This window comes from Heterodontus francisci, chromosome 9 (assembly GCF_036365525.1).
Source record: "Heterodontus francisci isolate sHetFra1 chromosome 9, sHetFra1.hap1, whole genome shotgun sequence".
Lineage (NCBI taxonomy): Eukaryota > Metazoa > Chordata > Chondrichthyes > Heterodontiformes > Heterodontidae > Heterodontus > Heterodontus francisci.
The window spans coordinates 43,567,510-43,586,106 of NC_090379.1; the positions used below are offsets into that span (position 1 = coordinate 43,567,510).

Here is an 18,597-nt window from a genome sequence, read left to right on the forward strand (position 1 = left end):
TTCCTGGGATGAAGGGGTTATGAAGAAAGCTTGAGCAGGTTGGGCCTATACTCATTGCAGTTTAGAAGAATGAGAGATGATCTTATTGAAACATAAGCTTCTGAGGGAGCTTGACAGGGCAGATGCTGAGAGGATGTTTCCCCTTGTGTGGGGATCTAGAACTAGGCGGAACAGTTTCAAAATAAGGGGTTTCCCTTTTAAGATGAGATGAGGAATTGCTTCCTTAAAGGTTGTTAATCTTTGGAATTCTCTTCCCCAGAGAACAGTGAAGGCTGGGTCATTGAATATATTCAAGACTGAATTGGACAGATTTTTGATCTACAAGGGAGTAAAGGGTTATGGGGGCCTGCAGGAAAGTGGAGTTAAGGCCACAGTCAGATCAGCCATGATCTTATTGAATGACGGAGCAGGCTTGAGGGGTCGAATGGCCTATTCCTGCTCCTATTTCTTATCTCATGACTGTTATACCAGTTGCCATTTCTCAGCACCTATCGCTTCCCCTGTCTCTATCTTGTGTGAAGTTTCTCTTGCTTGCTTCCTCTGAGTCACTGTTCTAATCAGAATTGTAATTATCCTTTTATATATTCCTCATCCCCTCTAAACCTCCTTCCCCTTACCTTAAATCTATGCCTCCTGGTTATTGACACCTATAGGTGCTATAGGAAATGTTCTTCCTGTGTAATGGAGAGTGTCTGCAGTTGTGGTTCAAGCTAAAATTGTTGCATTTAAGCAACTTCAACTTGTAGACACCTCTTAAACCTGTGATTCTACTAAACAGAGTTCCCAGAAACTCCCACATCAAGCAAGTTGCATTGTTGTGCCATGAACTCGCAAGACTTGAAAACTCAAAAAAAAAACTGAACATAAAGTTCAAACCAAATGCACTTGAGCATGCAATTCCATTTCAGACTCAAATGCCTCTACTCACTCAGCTGCCTTTTCATTTTCCTAGCTTTTTATAAGCTGGTTGTTCTTCGTTTCCGTAATCTGCTTGAATTCATTCAAATCGCAAGTCAATATAACAAACAATTCAAGCACAGATACCACTTTCAAAACAACCAACAATGAAAAACATACCAGTGCTTCCACACCTAATTAATAGGAAGCCTCACTTATCAAACCACAACAACCCCAGTTGATTGCTAACTCATTGAAAAAATATATAATTTAGTATTTATCCAATAAGCAGTTCAGACTTCACACTCTCTTAGCCTAGCAACTTAGCTTTTAAAAAGAAAAATCTTGATCCAGATGCTGGGAATTGCACCATGTAACCAGGAGCTGCAGTGTGGACCTCCTTCCACTATCACGTGCACAGTTTCTTGAGCAAAACACTTGCACACAGGGCTCCCTACTCCTTGACAATCCAATGGGAGATTTAATTATGAGCAAAGTAAAAGACTTCTAAACGGAGTATTATGAAATTTTTTTTATCTCCGTTTTCTTCTGAGCACCAGATCTCTTTCCCCTCTCCTACCATTTCACTTGCCATTCCATTGCTGTACTTAAGAAATTTGTTCTTGATTCAAGTATCAATTCTTTTCTCTTGAAGTAGCTATTTCGAGTGAAGGGTGAAAGGATTTCAGCCTTTCCTTTGTGGTTTTACTTCATTGGTTCAAACTATTCAGTGCCATAGAATTTTTTTTTAAACTTATGAAAGAAGAATAAATTGATGTATTTTATGAAGTCACTAGTTTGTACACTTGTGTAGTTGATGTATTGTGCCCGTGTTGGAAGCAATGTTTGTCTGATTAACTTATTAATAGTCTTTTGAGGTTTGATTTGAAAGGTGTCAAGAGACTTGTGTGCAGGATGGTGTATCTCGTTTCTTATGGAGCTCCCAGTGGGGGAGTGGTGGGGGGTTGCTAATTTGCAGTTCTCCTGGCCTTTGTTAAGGGATAGTCTGAATCACAGGTGCCTGGGTTATGTGGGCTTCTAGGAATGGGTTCCAGGCTCTGATGCATCTTTCTGAGACTACATGTGTCCCACAGATTTTTCATTGCCATGTTTGTTGTGGGAAGAATTCTGTTTTGTTGTAATGGGGAGTGTATCAGCTTGGTAGATAGCAATTATTCTAGTCTGCATATTGCAGGAAGGGGTTTTCTCCTTTTTGGGGGGCGGGGGGATGCGCAGGAGGCAGGGGTGGTAAGCCCAGCAAAAACAGGCTTGATTGTTTGGAATTATCATGCTATCTGTGGCTTACCAGATTCTTGTCAAGAAATTCAGACCAGAAATGCAGCAGTGTACCCTTCTTCAGTTGCTCCAGCATTTGCCCCGAGCGAGTGATGGAATTTGCACACCAAGTGTAGGGTGCTGTTTGCTCGCTGTATTATCCTGAGCTGGCCCTCCTGAATTCTGCTGCAACTAGGAGTTGAGGGTCCACTTCCATACTTTTTCTTATGTTATTTGGTAACAAATCTCACTCACAAGCTTCTTCAAGGCTTTTGTCTTTCCTTTTGAAATGAAAGAGGATGAGAATCTATTGTGTACATATTCAATTTTGGGGACTGGGGGTGTTTGAACATGGCTATGTCATGAAGGAAGCCTGTAACTTTAAGACTTATTTAAAGTTACTGACAAACAGCTTTTGAAGCTAAAGTACATCAATGGTCAACTTCAACAGTTTGATTTCCTATGTCCTTTTCCCCTATTCTTCTTTGAGGAAACATCTGGATTCTCCTTACTGGGCAATGAACTTACATTCTTAATCTTCTGGGGCTGAATGCTGACCAGTTAATAGTTATCTTTTGCAGGATACACCTATAATAGATGAATAGCACAACTCTGACTTTTGGTACCTTTCCTCTTCAGAGTAATAACCTTAGAAGAGGCTTTCTTTCTCAGTATTACACACTCAGCCGACAGTGCTAAATTCTGTTACGTGGTTGAAAGAACTAAGAGCAACCACTAAATGTAGGCCATGAGAGGGAATAGTCATTTACGATCAGGCTAAAAATCCTTCAAGGAGCAGACAACTCTGATTATCTTAGACATGCGGCATGGCATGTAGCTATGGTGTGTGGCAATTAGCTTTCTTTTACGACTAACTACTGATTTAAAATTGAGTAACTTATATTTACTTCAAAAAACTGAATTTCCCTGAAAAGATTTGCAATATGTTTGTGTTTTTTAACATCAAAAATGATCTGTCAAATTTTAATGTTGAGTAATAAAACTGAGAAATAGATACGGTGGCTTGGTGTACAAATTTCCCAACACTTCCACGGGACACCTGCAAGGTGCAGATTGAATGTTTGGAGAATGGAAAATTCTTGGGTAAAGTGAAAGAGGGAGATTTCTTATTTGAGAAAATACTGTAATGCATAGAAGGAGCATTTGATTATATCTTTATATCTTGATTCAACCTTTTAAGAAGTTATTTTATAGTTGAAATGGGGAAATATTCACCTGCATCTTAAAAATGCCTAAAATGGCAAAAATATTTTACAGGAGATGAAGCAAATTATACATCATTGTACGTTTCAGAACTTGAAACATCAGAATGAATGAAGAAAAAGCTTAGACATGCGTAACTGTTGTACACTAATATATGTAATATTGAAAAACTCTGCAGGTTGTGGCATACAGCCTGTCTGGGAAAGGAATTTGAAGTGATGGTGTTTGGTGGGAGCAAGGATGACTTACTTTCCTATGATTCTGTAAGTATGTTGAAATGAGAGTTTTGTTTAATTCTTTGGGAGAACAGATGTACAGTAGGTTAGTAAAAATGGCTTTCCGTTTTGCTACAGCCTCTGAGATGCCTTGAACCTTGTCAGTGTCTTTTGAATTCTGTGTGTTCTATAGTGTTGATAATTCATAGATCCGTACTGAACAAACCACTTTGAGTAAAATAAAAAGGAAAAGCTACAAATGCTGGAAATTGAAATAAAAACTAGTGTTTGGAAATACATGGACATCAGTCAGTGCGTATAGTGAGAAGACAGGTTATGATGTTTTAATGTATTACCACTTTAAAACCATTTCCTAAGGATGTGTTCATCAGAGGTTGAGTTAAGAGATGCAATAAAAAAAATTTGGCCGTCTATGGAACCTAAGAAGAAAAATCTCTAACATTTTGGCAATTGAAGGGATTTGAAGAAAACTCAAATGTATTGATCCAGGTCTATATTCTTGTTAACTAGTTCTGGGTACTTGCGACTGATGATTCATTGGGCCCAACAGAACAGACCAGACACATTGTATTTGAGAACATTTTGATCTGCATGTATCTTTATTTAACCTTGCAGCCTTCAAACCTATTCAGTCATTTTCTTGCTCTCTGTCAAAAAGAATAAAAGGGGAAAGAAAATCTGTCACCTTTTGATTTTTGATCTCTCAGGCACGGAAAGAATTTTGTAATGAGTTACGTTGAAGTATTTGTTTTATTAAAAAAAGTGAATTTGCACATTTTAAAAAAAAAAACAGAGGCTTTGAGATGGGTATTAAAGCTAGATGAGACAGTTGGTGGAATGTTATAGTTCGCAGTCTACCTCATGGAAACAATTAAAGTAAATTTTCTCATCCCAAGCCCATTAAACCAGGTTGCCTACTATTCATTTTGTGCAGGAGATGGTTGCTTGAGGCCATCTCCCCAAGCTGGTAGGAGAGATTTTATTGACAGATCCACTGGCAAATCACTGAAGATGGAGGAAGTCAGAGGGACAGCTCTTCCACTTCCTGTGAATAGATGGGGAGAAAAGGGCAAGGACATAAGGTTGAGCAGGCAGCTAGAGGAGAGGAGGAAGTCTGACCCAGTGAGGGAAGCTCAGAGCTGGTCAGGATCCAGAGCCTGATCAGAAACAGTGAATTAGCCTGATAGTGAAGGTTTGGCATGTTTTTATTATTTTTGTGAAGGGTTCTATAGTGAATTGATTCAAATGTGAAACTTGATTATATGTGTTACTTAGTGTATTCACTTGATGTCCGTAAAATAAAGCAGCTGGCCTTAATAAGTGTTTCCATTCAGCTTCAGAAAGATTGGGGATGTGCTCAGTATTTCAATTAAAATTACATCAGGTTCGGTTTACGCTCCTGGGTTATGCTGCTAGACATTTAGATATTGAATAGGATGGGTACACTCTGAACATAAAGAACTCAGTCTGCTCATGGAAGTGACCAGCAGTACAGTGTCCCTGAGGCAATATCCAAAGCAGACTGAAATTTGCAACACAGTTTTTTCATGTTGAAACACATTATTTCCCTGTTTTCTCTGCCTTTGAGTTGATGCTATCCACTTTGAAGGTGGGAATTTTTATTTAATGTAACTTGGCCTATGGCAGTCTGGAAATTGATGCATCAGTAACATCTTTTAAAACAAATTTCCAGCATCCAGCACAGCTCGGATAAGTTATCCAGTCAGTACCATTGACAGTTTGATTGCATTCTGATAAAATAGCTCATTTGACTCTGATTTGATCCTTATTGGGGTGAAAAAATAGTTGGGTTCAAAATAGTTGCAGTAGGATGATAAAGAAATGCAATGGTGGGAGTTACCAATGGAAGTCTGTGAAGAAATAATTATGAAATAAAGTCTCTAAACAGCAAAACTTAATGCAATTTTTAAATATCAGAACTGGACTTTTGTCTCATTTTATGCAACCCTATATTTTTTCTCAAATATTTGCTACTGATACAGATTTGTGCATCTGTATAAAACTAAACTATTTTATTTATCTTGGGTCAGAACAATAGTTCTGATCAGAAGCATCTCATCAAACTGAACTTTCAGCTTAGATGATGCTTCAGGAGAAATTAGAAGAAATTTGGATGATTGAAGTTCAAATTAATATATAGAATTTATATATGTCCTTGTCAAACCGCTATGCAATTGTAGTTTTCACAGCTGTTGCTACAGTGTATCAATTGAAAGAGCATGATTTAAAGTCTGCTGCAAAGCTTATCTCTATTCTTTTAACTAGGGTCACTGTAATGATGTGCTGATCTTTCAAACACAGCCCTATTCACTGTTCAGGTAAATGTGCTAAAATATCCTTTGATTTTATATTCTATTTGTAAATTTATCATCAGTTAATATTAGCCATGTTCTAATTAGAAAAACAGAAAATAATCTTGATTTCTTGTTCATGGCAAAACAATATTCACAGCCCCAGTTTGAGAGGGTGGGTAACTTCTAATAACTTCAATGTCATGCTTGCCCAAAAAAAATTAACACACTTGCATGGTGAAGTATTTCACTTGTGTGAACTTTCTAATTTTTCCTATCTGTTGGTTAAGGTTACAGGATATCTACTAAAAACTAAAGAGGGAGTAGGGGGGTGCGGATCTAGTAATTCCTGTTGGGTGCAAAAACACATCATGCAATATGTGGGGAAGAATTTGGGGCAGAGCCTGGTGTTGACATCAGTGGAAGAGGTGGATAATGCCAGGGGCCCTAGATCCTGCCAGAGGTGGGGGATTAGCAGTGTTTTGAATTTTGTCTCCGTGGAATAATTGATTGTAAAAATAGATATTTAAATTTCAGAACCTGTTAAATTTTTCTTCTGAGCTCTTGGCTGGCTGTGGTATGTTTCTCCTCTGACTATGCCCCTTCCGCAAAACTGTTGAGATGGTTGCCCCAGCTGTACTAAAATGGCTTGGGCACCCATCCAAAATATGTGTTCATTTATTGACCTTGGGATTTCGTTCAAAGTCAGCATTGGGGCCAGTCAGTGGGCAGAAGTGTTTCTGATTCACGTATGCAGTGGCATTATATAATGGAACATGTGGGTGTGATCCATAACTCCTCTACCTTTTGGGAATCCCACCACACTTTTAAGTTGCAGAACTTTCTCATGTTGCTGGTTGACGATGGGGAAGGAGATGAACTGCGAGGCTTTAGATAACAATGCACCTGTTACTTTGATCACATATTAATTCACAGCTGATGATTGCAATGTCCTCAGTGACAGCTTGAAACAAATATTTTACTTCTATGGTCACTGGCACTGCTGTGGCTATGTTGGAGTTTGACTACACTGCTTCCTTCCCTTGTGAATCAAACTTTTGCAGTCACTGCTCCTCAGATAGCCATGGAAGTGTGTGTCTCTGCTTGTCTACTCCAGTGTTAGGGTACTGATGAATGAGTGCAGTCAGACCTGCTTGGCTTTTCCTCAGCTGGTCCTTCCTATTTCCAAAAAAAATGATATAGGGCAATTTTCAACAGAAAATGTACTGTGAAACTATGGCAGCAACAGTAAGAAAAAAAGACAACACTATAACAATAGTCATGAAGTGTCTTCAAATTGCTCATAGCAGCAGGGAAAAATGCATACTTGTGGCCTGACGATGTAAAAATGTTACAGTTGGTCTCTTCAATTTCTTTATGGAGCTTGATGTCTAGCAGCCCAGTTTAGGAAACAGCATGTAGTTGTGACAGTTACATCATCATGTTGGTAGACACCCATGTACAAACATACTCATACACCAATAAAATTCAGATCAGAGTTGGAATACAAATGAGTGGCGATCTGGCATAATATCTTCACGCAGGGTTTTTGATTGGAAGCACTCACTTTGCACCCAAAGGTCAAACGTTACTGACTGGAGAATGCACCCTTCTGTCTGAGCAAATGCATTTTATTGTTCTAAAATTACTAGGAGACATTTTTCATTTGGCTCAAACACTCCAGCTTAAGTCCAACAGTGCGTAGTTAGCTGATGTCCTATTTGAACTTTTGAACCTGCTTATTCAGGATTCAGCTAGTTTGTGTAATGTCAGACAAGGATTATCCCTTTAATTTAGCAATTGTAATAGTGGCCAGCTTAAAGGGACATGTGACATTTTGAATGGGGCTTAATGACAGCAGTTGAAGAAAATGTTCAGCATTGACCCTGCTTCAAAGAGAAACCAGGTGAAAGATTGTTGCAGTAAGCACAAATGTTATCCTTTTTCCCCAAGTGGCTGTAGAGTTAGAGGGGTCCATGAGAAGTGTTTGATTAAGTTGATTGCATCAGTCCTGGAAAAAGTTCAGTTAAGTCACCAGGAGTGGCAAGATTGGGTACTACACTATGACCTTGTAGTTATACAGTGCAGCAACTATTAATGCTTTTGCATTACCTCCTACCCGTACATTCTTTCACTATTTGTCTTGTTACAACCGAGGCAGGAGGAGTGCACCTCCTATTTCTAGTTCCATTTCTCCACAGGTCACTACATCTAATTAAATGTTTAGCCGGTTACTGATACAGCCATCATATACTCTATTTTTTTATCCCAGAATAAAATATACCAACCAGGTTTCTTTAATAAACAACAAAATTATCAGTTTATTATAAAACAAGACTTATCCAGTAATGAAGCAAAGCATTAACGCATGGATTAAAAAAATATAGAAGTCCCCTTTGTAAATTCCCCAATTACTTACACCCAGGAAAAAAATACAGAAATTCACTGCAGAGGTCTGTTACAAAAAAAACTTCTATGGCCAAATACGTGATAATTCTTGACGAGAAAAGAAGATACGGAAGGAAGTCAGTTGTCCCTTTTTTTGGTCTGACATCCAGATATACGGAGATGGGTCATGATAGTTTCAGAAGCAGTCCATTCTGGAGATGTCTAGAATTAATCTAGTAGGCTTTCTAGGAGAAATGTGGCATCAAAGTTCTTCTGCCAACGCACACTTGAATCACAGGATTTTTTTTCAGCTCCTCAGGAGCTATTACGGCACCAGGGATTTTTTTGTTGTTCCACACTGAATCTTGGCAGATTTCTTCAAAAAGGTAGAGAAGAAGGTGAGCTGGGTAATTTCTTTTTCCTTGGCAGGAAAACACCAACTGTCTTCAAGCAGTTCAGAACTAACTGAAAACAATGTCCAAACAGAGTCGACTTCCTGACCTCCATAAACCTTAACATGTAGCTTTTCAGTAACCATTTTCCCCCAAGTCACCAAGGGTTCTTCTGTTTTCTGAGCCCAAATCACAGGTGGACTCCAGCACAGGTGGCTTTCAAACGACCTCTTGTCCTGTCGGTGAACTTGGTTTTAAAAAAAATCCATGGAATCTTTTCAGTTTTAACACAAGTTCTCAAAAAAAAATTTTAAATAATGGAAGCACTTTCGTAACAGTCTAGCTTCCTGTGGTAGGCCATTAGGCTGCACTGTACACTTGCTAGCATTTTCTTTTGTCATGCAGGCCCCCACCTGCCAAGAATGAGGCATATTAATTTTGGAAAAAACAAACAGTGCTAGGAGGGACAAAAGGGCTATTCCCTGCTCCAATTTAACCCACAATCGACTTTGAGCACCAGGTATTGTGTGTAAGAAGAGACATTCCAGGGTCGGCTAAAACAAGGGAATCTACGAGAACACATGGTCAGACCAGCTAGTCACATGACTAACCTGCTTGGCAACCTGGGTTTTTCTGAATTGTACAAAGAGTTTGAACTGAAAAAAGACGATTTGCTCCTGGAGTGAGAAAACCTCTCCTGTCTCCTCCCATCTCTTACTCTCAAGCCTCTGGACCCACTGAGGACACATGAACTTCGAGAGAAAAATCTCCTACATCAAACAAGGTTTAAGAAGAATATTGGGCCCCAACGAAAAGCAAGACCTACCTACAAGTTAGGACTTTACAGCAAGCTCGAAGAACAGTAACCAAAACCACCTTCAGATATTGCATCAACCTTTTCCACTTTATTTCTTCTCTTTTCTGTCTCTATCTGCCTGTGTGTATCGCATATGCATGTTAGCGTGGGCATGTCGAGTATCTGTAGGCGTTAACTGAATTAGAGTTTGTCTAATAAAGGTCAACCTTTCTTTAAACCGAAGAAAACCTGTTTGGCTAGTTTCTTTGCCTTATAATTGGAAGTAAGTGAGCAAGGATTCACTAAGGGGGAGCTTAAAAAAAACGGTGTGTTTAAAATTAAACACTGATGCAGTAAGATCAGGTGAAGGCTGAGAGGGAACCGAGACCCCTTTCTCACCTGGTCGTAACACTTTGCTCAGCTTTAACCTTTTAGTACAAACCTTAACATGCAAACCCCTGCTGATTCTTTCCATGCACAGTCTCTGTATGAAGCATCTTTCTGTCTTCCCAAATCCTACAAAAAGTATCCTGTTACAAGTGTTTCAGAATATGTCACGTCACATTGTTCAGTACTTCTGTATGCTTCTGTTTTTGTAGGAAAAAATGGCACATAACGAGAGGGAGAGGAATAGGAGGCGGATAGTCCAAGCTGCATCCTCCTTTTTAAGGGGCAGGCCATCCAAATACTGGAGCAGGACTTTGAAAGGTAGACAGACATGAGATGGGAATATAGAAGGCTCCAGATCATAGTTTGTACCACACTTATTCTTTAATCTTCACCTTATTCAGTTGTGAATTCTGCCATGCATTGAACAGCACCATGCCAATAAAATAGGCAAAGGCTGCATGGCCATCCAGTTGTAATGACAGCATGTTGCTAATACTTTTTTTTTATTTCTGCAGGTGTAGCAGAAAAAACTGAGCAGTCAGAGGCTAGTGACCAAGTGTAACCTTGCATCTCTCAGCACACCTGGCACTCAGTCTCATCCAGGCAAGCAGCAGCACAGCTATATGCACCCCAGGAGATTTAGAAAACGAGTTTGAGGACAGTGCACTGGGTGAAACACAAAACAAGTGAACAGGTAGAGGTGACGTGGGAAACAGCTGGCTGGAAGGTTACATCCACAGCTGATGAGGGCAGACGACCTGATTTGGAACCCAGCATTTAAAAGAAGAATGCCTTCTGAGCACGAGAGGAGCTTTTATGTCTTGGTGGTTTATATCCCACAAAAGTGGTGCTTTGATGTACGGGGAAGAAACTACAGCTCACTTTGGAATGCATGGGAACTCTATGGCGGATGTACCTTGTGCACACATTCTGATAGTGAGTGCCACTTGGATGACCTTGGGGCCATCAACAGCTGGGCTAGATTCTATCCTCATCTGGCCTCCGCTATCACAGGATAACACGTCAGGAATTAGAACCACAGCTGTTTGGTTTTATTCCCTAGCTTGAGAAAATTGGGGTTGACCAACTCCTCAATCGAGTGAGAATCAGATCGGTCAAATTCAAAAATATGCTTTGTCTCACTATGTATTATATTTAATGACTGAGTTTTTAAGCTGAGTCGGTGTTACTTCTGATGTGAAAATATGCATTATAGGCTGTTGGATTTTTTTCCTCTGTAGGTTGTGCTTAGACTGCATTGCCAAAAATTCCACTGTTTTACAAAGTCAACTTCCATGGTTACCTCGCCAATTGTTGTCTCAAGTGCAGAAGAAAATCACTTTCTGGGTTTCAGCTGGACACCAAGAGAAATGAGAATGTATTTTAAGATGATAGTTTGATTGAAGAATGTTTGCGTATATCACACTTAATGATATATTACAAGATATATATCATTATGATAGGCAAATGTAATGTTTGAGATGTGAAAACCCAAATTGGGTTGATATAAATGATTGTTCAGTTGTACTGTATTTTATTCATTTTTGTAGACAAATTAACATATCTATATGTTAATACATTTTATATCATCTTGGGGCTAGGTTTTGAAATAAACTGTTTTACATAATAAACCAGTAGTGATGGTCTTTTCATCAGTGAAATATAAACTGGTAAAGCATGACATTTCTTAATTTGCATTTTATTCCAAGACACGAAGATATTAGGTAAGTACTGAGCACCCATTTTTATATTCACTGGTGATGGTCAGTCAACATGTCATTCTTTGCTGCTCACAAGTTGAGATTATCCTCATGAGTGTAAGGTCAATATGTTGAATTGCAGGGAATTCACATTCTAATACTTGCTGGCTGCACACTCACTCCTGTGGACAATTAATGCCTTTGGGACGATCTCTGAAATATGTTTCTTTTAGTATATTGGTCCTAAATATGTAATTGAGTGTAAATACAGAGTAGTATCTTATTGTGGTTTGAGTAACAATGTAAAGATTACAGAAATTATCAGCCATTCTAGGAGACTTGTTTCAGTATTTTGCCCCAAATTCACTTTGGGTTTTGTGCATTCTTGTATTATTTTTAATACGTTCCCATTAAATTTTTTTATTATCAAATTAAATGTTTACTGTTTTTATTTTAAAACTGGCATGAAGTGCATTGGTATTTTGCTATGAGATATTTAAGATCCAAATTAATGTTTTTCATAGTTCAGTTTTTGATAAACTTTTCTTCACACTTTATCAAATCATTAGAAGAGACACAAATGCTCAATTTCCTTTTCTGAAAAGTTACCATGCTCCCAGAACATAGTGACAGACTGGACAGTTGCCACTGCCTTAAGTGGGTATTTTATTGTGTCCTTCACCCAGTACACTGAACCAAAATAATATTTTTGAGCCTTTTGTTGTCATCTGTGTGTTATTTTTTCTTTTGAACTTGCTTCCCACCTTCTCAGTAGTGGTTCTATGCTGATTGTATTCAGCTGAAGGTGTTCATCACCAGTTCTATACTCATTGCTATTTACCTGTGATTTCTCACTGGTAGTGACTTAACTGAAACCACTCATGCAGGTTTAACTCTGAGTAAAATGTAGGACCTGTAATGATGAACCATTGTTTCTGTTCTATCACCTCGGTGATAAACTGCAGGAAGAAAGCTTGAAAGTGTGATAGACCAGAGTCTAATGGTGATAAAAATACAAATACCATTAGTAGCAAGAAATTATGGGATAAAAACAATCATGAGGTTCTCATTTGGGTGGATTAACAAGTTATATTGCAACCAGAAAGATTGCAGATGGGGTGAGCAGGAAAGTAGGCCAGTTAGCCTAACATCTGTCATTGGGAAAATGCTTGAATCCATTGTTAAGGAAATAGTAACAGGACATTTAGAAAATCATAATGCATGGTTTTATGATCGGGAAATCATGTTTGAGAAATTTATTAGAGTTCTTTGAGGATATATCAAGCAGGGTGAATAAAGGGGAACCAGTAGATGTGTATTTGGATTTCCAAAAGGCATACGGTAAAGTGCCACATAAAAGGTTACTTACTACATGAGTTCATGGTGTTGGGGGTAATATATTAGCATAGCTAGAGGATTAGCTAACAGAAAACAAAGTTGGGATAAATGGGGCATTTTCAAGTTGGCAAACCACTGGAGTGCCACAGGAAATAGTGCAACTATTGACAATCTGTTAGTGACTTTGATGAAGGGACTGAGTGTATTGGAGACACATTTGCGGACAATATCAAGATAGGTAGGAAAGCACATTGTGAGGAGGACACATAGTATCTGCAAAGAGAGGTTAAGTGAGTGGGCAAAAATTTGGCAGATGGAGTATAATGTGGGAAAATGTAAGGTGGTCCACTTTGGCAGGAAGAATAGAAAAGCAGAATATTATTTATATGGAGAGTGACTGCAGAATGCTGCAGTACAAAGTAATCTGGGTGTCCTTGAATATGAATCACAAAGTTAGCATGCAGGTACCGCAAATAATTAAAACGGCAAATGAAATATTGGTGTTGCAAGGGGGATGGAGTATAAAAGTAGGGAAGTCTTGCTACAACTGCACAGAGCATTTGTGAGAGCACCTAGAGTACTGCGTACAGTTTTGGTTTCCTTGCTTAAGGAGGGATATACTTGCATGGGCAGCTGTTCAGAGGAGGTTCACTAGGCTGATTCCTAGGATGTCTTATGAGGCAAGATTGAGTAGGTTGGGCCTATACTCATTTGAGTTTAGAAGAGATGATTTTATTGAAACCTAAGATTCTGAGGGAGTTTAATGGTAGATGCTGAGAGGATGTTTCCTCTTGGGGGAATCTAGAACTAGGGCACAGTTTCAAAATAAGGGGTCTCCCTTTTAAGATACATGAGAAGGAATTGCTTCTCTGAGGGTTGTTATTCTTTGGAATTCTCTTTCTCAGAGAGCAGTGGAGGCTGGTTCATTGAATATATTAAAACCGGAATTATATTTTTGATCTACAAGGAAGTAAAGGATTATGCGGAGTAGGCAGGAAAGTAGAGTTAAGGCCACTGTCAAATCAGACGTGATCTTATTAAATGCAGAGCAGACTTGGGCTGAATGGCCTACTCCTGCTCCTATTTCTTATCAACAAATGTTATAATTTCTGAGAAAAGGTATTTGTGACCAGTAAAATGGGTGTGGAAAGAGACAGGTCATAGGGGCCCATGGGTCATTCAGTCAAGAGAAGCAGGTGTGCACTGGTATATGGAAGTACAGGAGATTATTAAAGTAGTGAGTGTTGGGAACCAGAATAAGAATTTTGAATTCAGTGTGTTGAGGGATGGAAGCTAGTACAGGGTAGGATGAGGGCAATGGAGTTTTGTATTAGTTGGAATCTGATAAGGGAATACCATTGGAGTACGGCTCCTCGGCCACAACTTCAAAGTGCCCACGGGAGATGGCTCGGAGAGCATCTGCAGCGCATTGTCAGCAAATTCCTTCTGGTACCAGCGCCCGAGGATGTCACTCACCTCCCGGAGGACGCGGATGAGCGCTCTCGGCATCGATGGTGGGAACTGATGAAATGGCTTATTACCTGCACCCCCTTTCCTTCCCTTTCCCAGCTCCACACACTCAGCTTACCCCACCCCTCTCCCCTCACAACCCCTTCCCAGCTCCTTGCAGCAACCCCTTTGCTCCATCCCTCCCCCTCCTCCCACCGGCATCCTCCTACCCCTGTGTAGGGGTCCTAACAACCCAACTGCCTTGTGGGCGTCTCAGGAGAGACCAAGGCTAAGGGAGTAAACCTTAACAGAAAATCCGGAGCGGAACCCCGTAGGCGGTCATGTGTCACCTTTGGCATGTTTCCGGCAGTTCCTGCAGCCATACCGGTGCCGATCGTCGTGCTCTGCACTCCTCTGGACCCCACCAGAAAGGTCGAGATGGGGGTTTTGACGCTTGAGCAACTCTCAACCTCCATACATTCACCCAGGCATGCACCATGGAGCGGTCACTCTATTGTCGCCTCACAGCGATTGAAATAACACGGAAGGCAGCAGTTCCGGGTTATAAGTCCAGCTCAATTGGCGTAGAGATTGGGTGCCACGGGTTGCCTTTGTCAGTGGGATAGGTCATCGCACTCACTGGACAGCTACCGCCCGCCTCAAACCGGGCAGTCACCGGTCAATAAGGCTCTGTCCCACCACAGTCCACTTGCTTCAATGGGTGCTTGGAGCTCAGGATCATTGCCTGAAAAGTGGACTGCAACACCGCACCAAACAACATGAAAAAAGCAAAGAAGATACCAGCCCTTCGCTTTGCAAGCTGGAACGTCAGAACTGTGTCCTGGCCTGGCGGAAGACCTTACACAAATCAACGATTCTCGGAAGACCGCCATCATTAATAACGAGCACAGTAGACTCAATGTAGACATTGCAGCACTTCAGGAGACACGCCTCCCTGCGAGTGGATCTGTAACAGAGCAAGACTACACCTTTTTCTGGCAGGGTAGGGATCCTGAAGAACCAAGACAGCATGGAGTGGGCTTCGCCATCAGAAACTCCTTGCTCAGCATGATAGAGCCTCCCTCAAATGGCTCGGAAGGCATACTGTCCATCCGACTGCTCACCACCTCTGGTCCAAGTACACCTACTCAGCATCTATGCTCCAACACTGCTCGCTACCTGAAGCTAAAGACCAGTTCGACGAGGAACTCCATAATATCATTAGTAGCATTCCCATCACCGAACACCTGTTCCTGCTGGGGGACCTCAATGCCAGGGTTGGGGCTGACCATGATTCATGGCCCTCCTGCCTTGGGCGCCATGGCGTTGGAAGGATGAATGAGAATGGACAGAGACTGCTTGAGTTGTGTACCTATCATAACCTCTGCATCACCAACTCGTTCTTTCATAGGAAACCCTGTCACCAGGTTTCATGGAGGCACCCAAGATCACGTCGTTGGCACCAGCTAGACCTCATCATCACAAGGCGAGCCTCCTTAAACAGTGTTCAAATCACACGCAGCTTCCACAGTGCGGACTCGACACCGACCACTCCCTGGTGTGCAGCAAGGTTAGACTCAGGCCAAAGAAGTTGCATCACTCCAAGCAGAAGGGCCACCCACACATCAACACGAGCAAAATTTCTCATCCACAGCTGTTACAAAAATTTCTAAATTCACTTGTAACAGCCCTTCAAAACACTCCCACAGGGGATGCTGAGACCAAGTGGGCCCACATCAGAGATGCCATCTATGAGTCAGCTTTGACCACCTACGGCAAAAGTGCGCAGAGGAATGCAGACTGGTTTCAATCTCATTGAAGAGCTGGAACCTGTCATAGCCGCTAAGCGCATTGCACTGTTGAACTACAAGAAAGCCCCCAGCGAGTTAACATCCGTAGCACGGAAAGCAGCCAGAAGCACTGCACAGATAACAGCCAGGCGCTGCGGAAATGACTACTGGCAACACCTATGCAGTCATATTCAGCTGGCCTCAGACACCGGAAACATCAGAGGAATGTATGATGGCATTAAGAGAGCTTTTGGGCCAACCATCAAGAGGATCGCCCCCCTCAAATCTAAACCAGGGGACATAATCACTGACCAACGCAAGCAAATGGACTGCTGGGTTGAGCACTACCTAGAACTGTACTCCAGGGAGAATGTTGTCACTGAGACTGCCCTCAATGCAGCCCAGCCTCTACCAGTCATGGATGAGCTGGACATACAGCCAACAAAATCGGAACTCAGTGATGCCATTGATTCTCTAGCCAGCAGAAAAGCCCCTGGGAAGGACGGCATTACCCCTGAAATAATCAAGAGTGCCAAGCCTGCTATACTCTCAGCACTACATGAACTGCTTTGCCTGTGCTGGGACGAGGGAGCAGTACCTCAGGACATGCGCAATGCCAATATCATCACCCTCTATAAAAACAAAGGTGACCGCGGTGACTGCAACAACTACCGTGGAATCTCCCTGCTCAGCGTAGTGGGGAAAGTCTTTGCTCGAGTCGCTTTAAACAGGCTCCAGAAGCTGGCCGAGCGCGTCTACCCTGAGGCACAGTGTGGCTTTCGAGCAGAGAGATTGACCATTGACATGCTGTTCTCCCTTCGTCAGATACAGGAGAAATGCCGCGAACAACAGGTGCCCCTCTACATTGCTATCATTGATCTCACCAAAGCCTTTGACCTCGTCAGCAGACGTGGTCTCTTCAGACTACTAGAAAAGATTGGATGTCCACCAAAGCTACTAAGTATCATCACCTCATTCCATGACAATATGAAAGGCACAATTCAGCATAGCGGCACCTCATCAGACCCCTTTCCTATCCTGAGTGGCGTGAAACAGGGCTGTGTTCTCGCACCCACACTATTTGGGATTTTCTTCTCCCTGCTGCTCTCACAAGCGTTCAAGTCTTCAGAAGAAGGAATTTTCCTCCACACAAGATCAGGGGGCAGGTTGTTCAACCTTGCCCGTCTAAGAGCGAAGACCAAAGTACGGAAAGTCCTCATCAGGGAACTCCTCTTTGCTGACGATGCTGCTTTAACATCTCACACTGAAGAGTGTCTGCAGTGTCTCATCGACAGGTTTGCGACATGAAGTCCTGTGACATTGATCACAAGTCGTGGGAGTCAGTTGCCAGAGATCGCCAGAGCTGGCGGGCAGCCATAAAGGCGGGGCTAAGGTGTGGCGAGTCGAAGAGACTTAGCAGTTGGCAGGAAAAAAGACAGAAGCACAAGGGGAGAGCCAACTGTGAAACATCCCCGACAAACAAATTTTTCTGCAGCACCAGTGGAAGAGCCTGTCACTCTAGAATTGGCCTTTATAGCCACGCCAGGCGCTGCTCCACACACCACTGACCACCTCCAGGCGCTTAAACCATTGTCTCTCGAGATAAGGAGGCCAAAGAAAGAAGTGCAGTTCTGGTCACCATATTATAGGAAGAATATAGAAGCAAGAGAGAGGGTGTAAAGAAGATTTACAAGGATGATACCAGAAATGCATGGGTATACATATCATGAAAGGATTGACAGGCTGAGTATTTCTCTGGATAAAGAAACGTTGAAGGATGACCTAATACAGGTCTTTAAAATTCTGAAAGGTTTTCATAGAGTGGATACAGAGAGATTGTTTCCTGTTAAGGGAAGAGCATAACCAGAGCCATCAATGTCTTCTATAAGATCTTCTTTGGCCTCCTTGTCTCGGGAGACAATGGGTAAGCGCCTGGAGGTGGTCAGTAGTTTGTGGAGCAGCGCCTGGAGTGGCTATAAAGGCCAAGACTGGAGTGACAGACTCTTCCACAGGTGCTGCAGATAAAATTGGTTGTCAGGGCTGTTTCGCAGTTGGCTCTCCCTTGCGCTTCTGTCTTTTTTCCTGTCAACTGCTAAGTCTCTTCGACTCGCCACACTTTAGCCCCGCCTTTATGACTGACTGCCAGCTCTGGCAATTGCTGGCAACTGACTCCCACGACTTGTGATCAATATCACAGGACTTCATGTCGCGTTTGCAGACGTCTTTGAAGCGGAGACATGGACGGCCGGTGGGTCTGATACCAGTGGCGAGCTAGCTGTACAATGTAGCCTTGGGGATCCTGCCATCTTCCATGCGGCTCACATGGCCAAGCCATCTCAAGCGCCGCTGACTCAGTAGGGTGTCTAAACTGGGGATGTTGGTCGCCTCGAGGACTTCTGTGTTGGAGAAA

At 41.8% G+C, this 18,597-nt stretch overlaps 1 protein-coding gene across 11 annotated transcripts in view; it reads left to right on the forward strand.

The window, feature by feature from the left end:
• The window catches only part of LOC137373701 (kelch domain-containing protein 1), a 73,959-nt gene extending 61,944 nt beyond the window's left edge, over positions 1-12,015 (forward strand). For 5 of the 11 annotated variants that reach the window (XM_068038897.1, XM_068038900.1, XM_068038904.1 and 2 more), the window contains 3 exons: positions 3,575-3,659; positions 5,919-5,971; positions 11,152-12,015. In XM_068038897.1, the coding sequence (XP_067894998.1) occupies positions 3,575-3,659; positions 5,919-5,971; positions 11,152-11,284 (271 nt within the window). In that variant the 3' untranslated portion in view covers positions 11,285-12,015. Of the gene's footprint in view, positions 1-3,574; positions 3,660-5,918; positions 5,972-10,119; positions 10,243-10,425 lie in introns of those variants that run through there. The other 6 variants (XR_010975673.1, XM_068038903.1, XM_068038899.1 and 3 more) reach the window with 6 other exon arrangements.
• The last annotated feature ends 6,582 nt before the right edge of the window (positions 12,016-18,597 follow it).